At 37.0% G+C, this 12,234-nt stretch overlaps 1 protein-coding gene across 1 annotated transcript; it reads right to left on the bottom strand.

Annotated features, from left to right (window-relative positions):
• Nucleotides 1-3,300: 3,300 nt before the first annotated feature.
• Nucleotides 3,301-8,618, bottom strand: LOC111200786 (octanoyltransferase LIP2, mitochondrial-like). Its single transcript, XM_048766005.1, has one exon. It carries the CDS (start codon nt 5,948-5,950, stop codon nt 5,216-5,218), a length of 735 nt encoding a protein of 244 aa, XP_048621962.1. The 5' UTR covers nt 5,951-8,618; the 3' UTR covers nt 3,301-5,215.
• Nucleotides 8,619-12,234: the final 3,616 nt, after the last annotated feature.

Here is a 12,234-nt window from a genome sequence, read left to right as displayed (position 1 = left end):
GGCTGCCACCAACCTGAAGCTGATTGGCTGGTGTCTCCTATAAATACCCCACGACCCCAGCTCATTTATTCACATCCAGACCTGTCCAAACCAAGTTAAAAACGTGAGAGAGAAGTAGAAAAAGAAAGCAAGTGATTCCGAGCTATTTCGAGAGTTTTAGAGAGTTTTCGAGGTCAGTTCTCTACTGATTTCGAGTCAGCGCCTAGGGACGGTTCTGTCCAACTGAATTCGTCCAGGCCACTCAGTTCCTTTTATGATCAAGTGGAGATGCTGTCCGGAGTTAGTTCAGTTCTACGGGTTCAGATCAGTCGAAGTTCTGCTCGATACTCCGCCGGGAAGTCCGAAGAACTGTCCAGAAGCTAAAGGAGGTTCTGTCCGAGTCCAGATCAGTCTGTCGAGGCTTGTCAGTTTCTTCATGGTGAAGCCGAGGTTCTGTCCAAGTCGAGATCAGTTCAGTCCAGTCCAGTGAAGTCGTCCCTTGGGTTTTGGCTAAGTCCCCTCCGATTAACCAGCTACTTCTCGCCTAGAACACTGTGAGTTGGTTTTGTGTGAATTCCATTTGGAATTTAGGGTAGATCGAGTAGCATATAGATTGGAATGATCAATCTATTGAATGGTAGAGTCCTTAGGGTTATTTATTTATGGAATTGGACTCAGTTTAGCAAGGGCTAAGCTGAGATGAATGGAATTAAGACTGAGTTGGTAACCTGACTAGGACTAGGGCTAGGATGCATCATGTTTTCTATTCTTGTGTGTTGATATGATTGAGTGCAGGTTCCCGTTATCTTTAAAGATAGTGTCGTAGTAGGAGGCCGAACTATCTGGGTAACGGTTTGATTGAGTAGATTGATTGAGTAGATTTAATTAAATGCTTGCTCGTTTAATTAATCTTGTTGATTGAGGTTAGTCATCTCTTGGTAAGGGAGTGACTAACTGGTTGAGTTGTTTAGTTTTGGGTTGGAGTCTTGTCCCTTAGGTCTTTCCTAGGGATAATTGTGTCGAGTGTGTGTTATGCCGACAGCAGGTGCGAAACCCGCCCATGCTAGGCATGTTTTGGGGTGGACTAGTGTTTCCTCGCCCTCGTATTCAGCGGGTTCAAGGAAACCCCTTATTCGCTGGATCGGGAAGACTCAGATAGACGGGGTCATGGCCTATGGCTGAGTGATTACACGACGGTGTAATGTGGCAGTGACCCGAAGGACTGTGGGCTGTCGCGCGGTGACCCGAAGGACTGTGGGCCGCGGTCGGTTGAAAGTTCCTTCTTTTGGCCTTTGTGGTAGGGAGATAGGATATTGCCGATAGAGAGGAGGAACACGAAGTCACCAGGGCCCAGGTTAGAGTGTTGTGTTAGTGTGTCGTAGAGGGTTATGGAACCCTCGAGTTAATGTAGCACCGATATACGGTGTTACGAGTAAGATCGAGTCATTGGTAGTTACTATCTTGTTATTATTGTGATTGTGTTTGGTTGTTGATTGTTTGCTTGCAGGTTCTGACATTAAGTCCTAAGTCTGGTTTAGGTACCGGATTAGGCTTGTGTGTATTTTGTTAGTGTAGGCTTGACGTTGGCCTGTATGTGTTTGAGGGATTGCTTGTGAAGGGTGGTGGATATTAAAGCTATGCGGTATCATTGGTTGGCAGATCATGTTCTTGTTTGATTGTTGGTCGACCGGCTCATGATACTTGTATAGTCTAAGTGTCTAACACTACATGAGTACTGAACTCAAGCGTATATATGGTTAACTAGGGATTGGTTGTTAACTTGTTTAAATGCAGGTTCCCGTTACTTGAAGTTAGATTATGGCAGGAGGCCAAGTCTAACTTAGTAACGGTTTACTTAGCCTTAGCTTATATTGCATGCTAGGGCTAGATTGATTGTTATTTTGGTTTGTCTGGGTTAGAGTCTAGGTTGCGGGTAGAGGCCGCCAGCTCACTGAGTAATACTAGATTACTCATCCAACTCCGTTGTCCTTTTTGCAGGTCGCTTTAGGTAAGGATGATTGGATAGCATGGTGCTGGACGTTGGGACCGCCGGTGTAGATTTTCATGCCTTTTGTAAACGGTATTGTGAATTGTGTTATATTGACTCGATTTGGCATTAGGCCGGCCCAGTCTTGAATTATTCAATGTATGAATATTTCTTAAATCAATAACAGTAATTGTTTTATATGCGCTTCATGAGTACTCTGATATTTGACTAGTCCGGTCTAACACAACGTTAGGTCGTGGTACGGGTTGAAAAGTCTTAGGCCTCGATCTAACGGAAAATGCTAACTCTAGGTACGGGTTGCCAAGCCTATTGCCTTGACGCAGCGGGACGTGTTAGTGGACGAACTGGTCGAGGTCGTGGAGTAAATTTTGTGACTCTGGCCGGATCGTCCCTAACCCGTCACGTAGCGCTTCCGGACCATGGTGTTGGGTTGGACGGTCAGTCATGTTCTTGTTTGATTGTTGGCTGGCCGGTTGGCCTTTCATCTCCAACCCTTGGTGTGGGTCGTCCGTCGGTCATGTTCTTGTTTGATTGTTGGCCGGTGGGTTGACCTATGCCTAGGACGGTTCGGGGGTGTTACAGGTGGCTCCTAAAAAGAAGGGACGGATAGTCGGTATAGGCTCTATTAACGAAGTTGCAAGGGCAACTTCGTCATACACTTCGAGACGGGATGAAGAGACTGCTCAGATGAAGGCTCAAATGGATAGCCAGAAGGCTCAAATGGATAGCCAGCAGGTTCGTTTAGACTCTCTTGAGGATTTACTAGACGTGATGGCCGTGGGAAACCCGGTTATGCAGAGAATGTTGAGTGAGATACGAGCCGCTCTTGGAATGCCACCACGAGATCCCTAAGAGTCCGATCCAACCCGTCAACAGCCGAGCAACCCCACCAACTACTTCGACAATATGTAGTTTTTTTTCTGTTTGTATTATGAATTTAAATATTATTGTATGACTTTTTAAAAATATGTTTTCCAATTTCATATTTTGTTTTAAAATTTAAATTATTTTAAATTCTGAATATTAAATATAAATTAAAATCTATTATATATTAATTAATAATAATATAATAAGAAACGATGTAAACTCCTCGTAAACATTACATGGAGTTTACATCGAATGTTTACGAGTGATTAACATCGAAATATTTACGAGGATTTTACATCGAAATGTTTACGAGTGATTTACAACGAAAGTATTTACGTGTGCTTTACATTGAAACAATTACGTGGGCTTTACGACGAAGTCTTACGTGGCGTTTACGACGAATCCTTTCCCTGCGCTTTACGAGGAATATATTTCGTCGTAAATGTAACGAGTCGTTTACGACGAAACCTCCGTTACGACGGACGTTTAACAACGAAACGTCTTTCGACGTTAATTCGTCGTAACACCCTGTTTACGACGAATTTACAACGAATATTGTCCTAGTAAAAAATATGTTTTCTTGTAGTGTGACTAAAAATAGTTCTTAATGAAAATAGGTAAAGAATATTGTTATCTTTTTTTTTTTTGAGAAAACAATATTATTGTATCTATGATTTATAATTAACCGATTAATGTACAGATATTATAATAATAGTCAAAAGGCTACAAAAAAAAATAAATGAAATCTAGGGAACACTGCCATACCACTACGCGAAATCCATAGACCCTCACTCGAACCTTTAACATTGCAATGAAAAAAAAGAAGATGGACATACCAAGATTTTCAAATTAGAGATGTCTATGTGTTGTGACTTTCTCACAGGTTCATTTACAACGGAGGCTGTGGTAGAGTCGAGAGACACAAGGGATGGTGTTCAACATGAGAATGAAATTACCCCTAAGCGTTCAGGACATGTGATATGTTTTACCTAGCTAATACCCAGGAATATATATGTACGATCAACATAAGAACACATTACATTTATGAGGGGAATCAACTGTGGAACTCAAATACATTGGAAAATATCACAATGTTTTACTAGAGTGAAAAAAGGAAGAAAAAAAAACAAATATGTCTAGACAAGAATAAAATGTGATGATTTTGGGAGTTGGTGAAATTGATGGTCAACGGGAAATTGTGGTAAGAGAACAAATCGGCAAAAAACAATGATCAGGGGGCACAACAAAATTGAAGAACTATAACAATTGGTTTAGAAAGTTGAGTTATCAAAAGAACCACTCAGACTCTTAACAAAGATAAAAAAAATATTAATGTTTAGGCTAAACAAAACAATAAAGCCCAGAAAAACATGTTATATTATTTTCGACATACAAATATTATTCTCGACATGAAGCACGGGGCCAAGACCCCTAGTAATATATAATCAGAGGAGATAAGAACTGTTGAGAAAAAAAAATATTCATTTTGAGCTTTGACATAATCAAACCCTTAGATAATCGTATAAGGTAAAAGTTATGTAAAACAGAAAAAGGTTTCGTTATATAAGAGTAACAAAGGCCTTAACTTCGACTAATATTACCAAAAAGCTAAACCATGGATCCTGCTGCTACGGTCGATGAAAATCAGACTAATATTACCAAAAAGCGACGTCCATGGTGGTGAGTCCCATAAACGATTCTTACCAGTTGTCCCATAAGAAGTGATCACTATATTTATATAACAGTCGATTGTATTAACAAGTTAGGCTTCTCTCTTTTTGTATATACAAATAGTTAATACGTTCTTCTGGTGGGTTGATGCAGGCTAAACAAATTCGTGATTTATGACATTGTCATGAGCGCACTCTTGATAGCCTTAAACGTTGCAATATTTTTGTATATAAAACACTCGAAAATTCGCATAGCTGTTCCACACAAATGGCACATGATCGAGGTGTTTTTCGGTTTCTACTGCGCAGCATTTATTTATGGTGTAGCTTTTTATGGGTCTACATCTTCCTACAGAGCTTACCCGAATGTTTCGAAGGCGGCATCATGGGTCTTAGTCATGTCATGGCCATTGTTTCACTCATCATCTTCATCTATTCCATCTCTCCCCTTTATTCTCTCTTTTTAGGTATACCTTCTGCATTATGGTTTGTTTTCTATTTGTTCTACTCTTTATCTTTGCTTTAGTTTTCTTGAACAATGATTCTTATATATTATGATGACTCTCATCTTTTTAGATTTATACAAGTTTGTGTTAATAAAATCCTTTGGAAGGAGTCAGAGCAAACTAATCGAATAGCGAATTGCATAGAGTAAGTAAGATACATTCAATCAAAACCGGATTAAACCGAGTTAAACCGGATTAAACCGAGTTAAACCTGAAGGACTATTAGTCTTTATACTCCTCCTCCTCGTTGTCCAAAATGAATGAAGGATCTTCCTTCCACACAACATCATCATTTCTTCAGAATGAAGCAGCATAGTATCTGTCTCTCTTCTCAGAGATGTGACTTCTTTATCAGCAATCCCACAAGGCACAATGTGCTCAAAGTACTTCAGATCAGGATCTATGTTGAAGGCCAAACCATGACTAGTGATTCCAGAGGATATACGAACCCCAATCGCACCAATCTTTCTATCCCCGACCCAAACCCCTGTTTCACCTTTGTGTCCTGCCCGAGCTTTCACGCGGTAAACTGAAGCAAATTCAATCATCGACCTCTCCAACGTCTCTACATAGTTCCTAGCACCAATACCAATGCTGCGTAAGGAAATGATGGGGTATAAGATTGCATGATGAGGACCATGGAAAGTGATATCTCCTCCTCTTTGAGTATAATGAAGCTCAGCTCCAAGGCCCTTGAGTTCAGCTTCAGGGATCAGTAGGTTGTGATCGGTTCTACGTTTTCCGAGGGTGTAAGTTGGTGGATGCTGAAGAGAGAGGAGGGTATCGGGGATTCGATTAGCTTTTCTGTCGGAGACTAACTTGTCTTCAAGTTTAAGTGATTTCAAGTAGTTGACAGTGCCTAGCTTCCAAACCTCCAGGGTTCTAGGGGATCTCATTTTCTGCAAATCATCCATGATCATGTGAAGATGATTACTAGAGCCAAACACATAGCAATGGGACCAAAACAGCACACCTTTTACAACAAGCAACTAAGCTAGAGTTGAGAATACAAAACCCTAAAGACAGCACATCAACATGAATAGTATTTTGGTACTAAAAAGGGTCTATGAGGCATTTTATCGAACCTGTAAGGCTGTAACGCGCATAAGCAAACGACCTTATCAGATAAAAAAAACTATCGAATGATCAAGTGGAATGCATCTTACAAGAGTGAAGTAAACGATAAAGTCATAGACTTTGAAGGAGTAGATGACCGATACCAATTCGTTTCTTGTCCTCCACGGCAGAGACAATTGTTCGTCCAGATTATAATTTTTTTAAGTGTTTGTAATAAAGCTTCAAAATTGAACGACTTCGCACAAATTAATCCTCTGTTTTAATTTCAATACAAATAATCCAAGCCATTTACAATCTTATATATTAAAATAGAAGTCACAACCTTGACTCATGCGTGATTTAAAAAAAAAAATGGACATAATGGACCTATTACTAGAAAGTTATGTTACATTTAATTTTTAATCTTATATATTAAAATAGAAGTAACAACCTTGACTCATGTATGATTTTTAAAAAAATAGACCTAATAGACCTATTACTAGAAAGTCATGTTACATTTAATTTATAATCTTATCATTATTATAGATCTAAATAACTCACTTTCTAGATTATAGGAACTAAATAATTTGTCTATAATGTTATCAATATTTTCCAAGCAAAAAAATTATCTGGAAACAACCAATTCAATAAAAAAATATACGATAAAATTATTATGTTTTAAAAGGTGATAGACACACCTCATATATTTTATACTAATATATACCAATGTAGAATTGAAAACAAAATGTTTATATGAAAATAAATATCTGCTCGGTTGCGCGGATTGTTTCTTAATATGCATCTGGACATTGACTGTTGTCATGTTTTCTATGATTCAAATTCATAGTAGTCCCTCCGGATACGAATATAAGATATTCTATATTTTTATCTTGTATACAAATGTACGATGTTTTGAAATATAATTAATGTATTTATTTTTAAAATTTAAACATAAATTAAAAAGTAAAATTATAAGTGGTGAAACTTTATTGATATAATCAAAAAGTAATAATTAAAATAATGTATTTATTATTTTTTAATATGTGTGTAAAATCTTAAACATTTTATATTTAAATCCACAGGGAGTATATTTTAGTGTGGAAACATTAATAAACTTTTAATCACTACTAAAGAGACTACCACATCGATATTCACGTATTTGTTTTGAGTTCTTGTTACGAAGCAAACGCTTTGTTCTGTGCATGTCTTCTTTGGACGACAAGTTTCACAAAAAACGTTACGAAACGGACCTAACCTCACGTTGACTGGTTCGCTTGTTCATATTGGTCAATTGGTAATATATATACTATTTTAAGAAAACATTTGTTTAATTACTACAAAAAGCACTATATATATATGGAAAGAATATGTTAAGCCATCCTACAAATTCAACTCCAATATAGCAAATCTTATTGAGAAATCCTGCATCAATGAAAAATTCACCAAAACTTTGTGTTGCTTTTCTGATCATGGTTCTTTTGTTTGGTCTGAGTCATGAGTTACCACCGTTATGGCCCCGAACCGACCTCACGATGACAAATAATCTTGGAGGTCCAGTTCTTACGGTTCATTGCAAATCCAAAGATGACGATTTGGGGGTTCACATGGTGGCTGCCAAAACAGATTACCACTTTTCGTTTCAGCCAAATATATGGAAAACAACACTGTTCTTCTGCAGCTTCCAATGGAACGATCAGGTCAAGCAGTTTGATATATTTGATGCTCCGAGAGATCAAGATGACGGTTATAAATTTTACTGGACTATCAAACCTGATAGCCCATGCAAGCTTGGTAAAAAAATTAAATGTTTCCCATGGAAATGATTTGATAATATATGATTGTGATGATAAATATATAATGTTTTTTACCAACAAAATAAAAAATGTATAAAGATGATCAAATGAAACATCTAATAAAAGTCTTTTTATGATGATCATCTTCTCAAAGACTTCATTAATCTAGTTTCCTTCGTTTCATTGTGTTTCTTTTTCCTTGTATTAGTTTAAAATGGTGTGTTGTGAAGTTAATAATCTGAGATATTTTATGATATTTGAATTTACTATTTTATTTACTTTGCATTTCAATATTTAAAAGAAAAAAATATTATAGATGAAAAAAGTCTTTTTACGTATAATAATATATAATCAGAGAAGATAAGAACTGTTGGGAAAAAGAATATTCATTTTGAGATTTGACATAAGCAAACCCTTAGATAATTGTATAAGGTAAAACAGAAAAAAAGTTTCAATATATAAGAGTACTAAGAGCATCATTAGTGGTTGATTTCTCAAAACTAAGTCTCTCATATTATTATATTAATAACTTGATTTATTAATTAATTTTAAAATGTAAAATAAAGTTAGGTAAATTAGAAGAAGACACGTTAGTACTATAGTTTCTTAAGAATTATGTTGAGTCCCTCCCTGCACATACGATTCTTACCTTTTGATGTTTCTCTCTGCTACTGTGTAGTTGTTTATTAATTTTTGTAGCAAGAGACTCTTCCAAAAGAACACCAATGCAGGTGCTCTAAGAGCATCAACAGCGGTAAAGTCTCTCCATCATGGTTCATTATGCTTTTATATTAATATTTTGACATAATTTATTTATTTAATTTAATCTTAATAATTAAAAACCAGTTGCACAAGTAAAAAAGTAACGCATGTAGAATTAGCTTGTACAACGTTTCTCCAAGATGAGCCGTACCTCGTCTTTTCCCTTTTATCTTTGCTACTTTACAGTATTTTATTATTTGTTTTTGTGAGGTACGATGCAAGAGATGCATCGACGCGGATGCCCTAAGAGCATCATTGTTTTGGTGAGGTACGATGCATGTGATCATTTGTGTCTTGTTCTTACAGGAGCATTGGAAGTGGAAGGTTCACGGAGGAAGCAGTATGAAGTCAAATATCGTGTAGTGTCACGGATCATTGGACGTGTAGTGTCACGGGGTTGTGTAGTGTAGTGTCACGTAAGCTTATGTTATTGTCGTGTAGTGTCACGACATTGTTGTTGTGTAGTGTGTTTCGACCAAACTTTTTTATTCTCATATGCATAAACTTGTACCAAACTCAATATTATCATGTCTATATATTGCAATTGGTATTATCATGTCACTTGCACCTCTTTCTCTTCTCTCACAATTTTATCATAAGTTATAAAACTCTTGGCCAAGCAAACTCTCAAATCTTTTTTTTCCTTTATCTCTAAATTTTACATCACCATTTTTTAGAACTCTTACATCATCATATATGGCTTCTTCTTCTCATATCAATGTAGATGAATCTCTTGATGATGCATTTGATGAGCTCTTTGATCAACATTTTGAACAAGCTTTTGAGGAGTTTACAATTCATGGTGATCAAGAAGAAAGAAGAAAAAAAATAAAAAAACGAGCTTATATCGAAAGAAATCGTGAAGAAGGACATAATCGTTTATGGAATGATTATTTCAGTAAAACTCCCACGTATCCTAAAAATTTCTTCCGCCGACGTTTTAGAATGAACATGAAGCCATTGTTCATGCACATTGTTGATCGACTCTCCAACGAAGTTCAATACTTTCGCCAAAAAAAAGATGGTCTCAGAAGGATTAGTCTCTCTCCCATTCAGAAGTGTACTGCAGTCATTCGTATCATGGCATATGGTTATGCGGCTGATATGGTCAAGGAATACCTCCGGCTCAGTGAATCAACAACTCGGTTATGTCTGGAACATTTTGTGGAAGGAATAATAAATTTGTTCGGTGATGAGTACCTAAGAAGAACAACACCGGCTGATCTTCAACGTCTACTTGCTGTTTGAAAGTATCGTGGATTTCCCGGGATGATAGGAAGCATCGATTGTATGCATTGGGAGTAGAAGAATTGTCTCACCGCTTGGAAAGGGCAATATGCTCGTGGTTCGAGTAAACCAACAATCGTTTTAGAAGCGGTTGCTTCATACGATCTCTGGATATGGCATGCGTTCTTTGGACCTACAGGTACATTAAATGATATCAATGTCCTTGATCGATCACCTGTTTTTGATGACATAATTCAAGGTCGAGCACCAAAAGTCACATTCTGTGTCAATGGAAGACAATATAAAATGGCTTACTATCTCACTGATGGTATTTATCCAAATTGAGCAACTTTTATCCAATCTATTCATTTACCACAACACCCGAAAGCAGTTTTATTTGCTCAAAAACAGGAAGCTGCCCGAAAAGATGTCGAGCGTGCTTTTGGAGTCTTGCAAGCTTGCTTTGCCATTGTTAAAAATCCAGCGCTCTTCTGGGATAAATAAAAAATCGGGAATATTATCAGAGCATGTATCATACTCCCTAATATGATAGTAGAAGACGAACGAGATGGATACACTCAATATAATCTTGCAGAGTTCATCCAAGGAGAAGAAAACGAAAGTTCACATGTCGATTATGATTTTGATAGAGATCGCCCTACAAATATCGCAAATATGATGGGTGTTCGAACAGACATTCGTGATAACCCAACGCATCACCAACTGAAACATGATTTGGTTGAAAATATCTGGCGTAAGTTTGGGGACGGTGAAGACAACAACTAAGCTCGGATGCTTCTTTCAAATAATTATCGTTTATTTTACTTATCTTTGGTTTCATGTTTTTATTTAAAAATCTATGTTTAAAAAGTTATCTTTCATTATGTTTTATGTAATAAAAAATTTTAATTTTTTTTAAAAAATGTTAAATAAATTTAAGCAACCTAAAAATTTTATAGACTTGCAATGGAGGTGCAAAAATTATAAGTTGCTTACCAAATCCCCTAACCAACTTTTACTTCTTAAATATTACTAAAAAATAATTAAGCAACCCATAATGGGTACCTAGGATAAGGGTGCTCTAAGGCCTTAACTTCGACTAATATTACCAAAAAGCGAAACCATGGATCCTGCTGCTGCGGTCGATGAAAATCAGACTAATATTACAAAAAAGCGACGTCCATGGTGGTGAGTCCCATAAACGATTCTTACCAGTTGTCCCATAAGAAGTGATCACTACATTTATATAACAGTCAATTGTATTAGAGCATGATTAATGGAAGTTTTTAGGATGAAGTTCTTAGCTGAATATAAAAAAATCGTCTCTTAACTTTTAACTAAAAAAACTAAGAACAGGTTCTTATGATTAATAGGGTTCTTAAGGTGGGTTGATGCAGGCTAAACAAATTCGTGATTTATGACACTGTCATGAGCGCACTCTTGATAGCCTTAAACGTTGCAATATTATTGTATATAATACACTCGAAGATTCACATAGCTGTTCCATACAAATCGCACATGATCGAGGTGTTATTCGGTTTCTACTGCGCAACATTTATTTGTGGTGTAGCTTTATGGGTCTACATCTTCCTACAGAACATACCCGAGGGTTTCGAAGGCGGCATCATGGGTGCTAGTCATGTCATGGCCATTGTTTTAATCATCGTATTCATCTATTCCATCTCTCCCATTTATTCTCTCGTTTTAGGTATACCTTCTGCATTATGGTTTGTTTCCTATTTGCTCTACTCTTTATCTATTTTTCAGTTTTATTGACCAACAATGTTTCTTATATAAGAGGAAACAAAATTCAACTCCTTGCGAAATCTTTTAGCTTTATTTGTATATACATATGAGGAAACAAAATCTATTGAAAGGAGGCACAGCAAACTATTCGAATAGCGAATTGCATAGAGTAAAAGTAAGATCCATTCATTCAAAACTGGATTAAACCGGGATAAACCTGAAGAAGAACTATATATTAGTCGTTATACTCCTTCTCCTGGTTGTCCAAAATGAATGAAGGATCTTCCTTCCACACAAGTTCATCATATGAGAACGCTTTGGCCAAACAAGAAACCAATTCTCTTTGTCCTGATTCCGTTCGCAGAAGAACTGCAAAGTCCATCTGCTTTCTTCTCACTCACAGCCCCGAATCCTTAACAGCTCGAGTCTACAAAAACATTTCCACAGAATGCAGACCTGAATCCGCAACAGAGCATATCTATCATCACGAGAAGCGAGCAGCTATACAGGCGCTTCTCTCGAGTTACTTTCGAAAGAAGGCATGCAGGTCAAAGCAACAATGCAGAAGCTTCTAGAAGGAAGAAAGCAGCAGAGATCAGTGGAAGCAGAGAAACAATGGA

The sequence above is a fragment of the Brassica napus genome, chromosome C8 (assembly GCF_020379485.1).
Source record: "Brassica napus cultivar Da-Ae chromosome C8, Da-Ae, whole genome shotgun sequence".
NCBI lineage: Eukaryota > Viridiplantae > Streptophyta > Magnoliopsida > Brassicales > Brassicaceae > Brassica > Brassica napus.
This window is presented reverse-complemented; position numbering and strand designations above follow the sequence as displayed.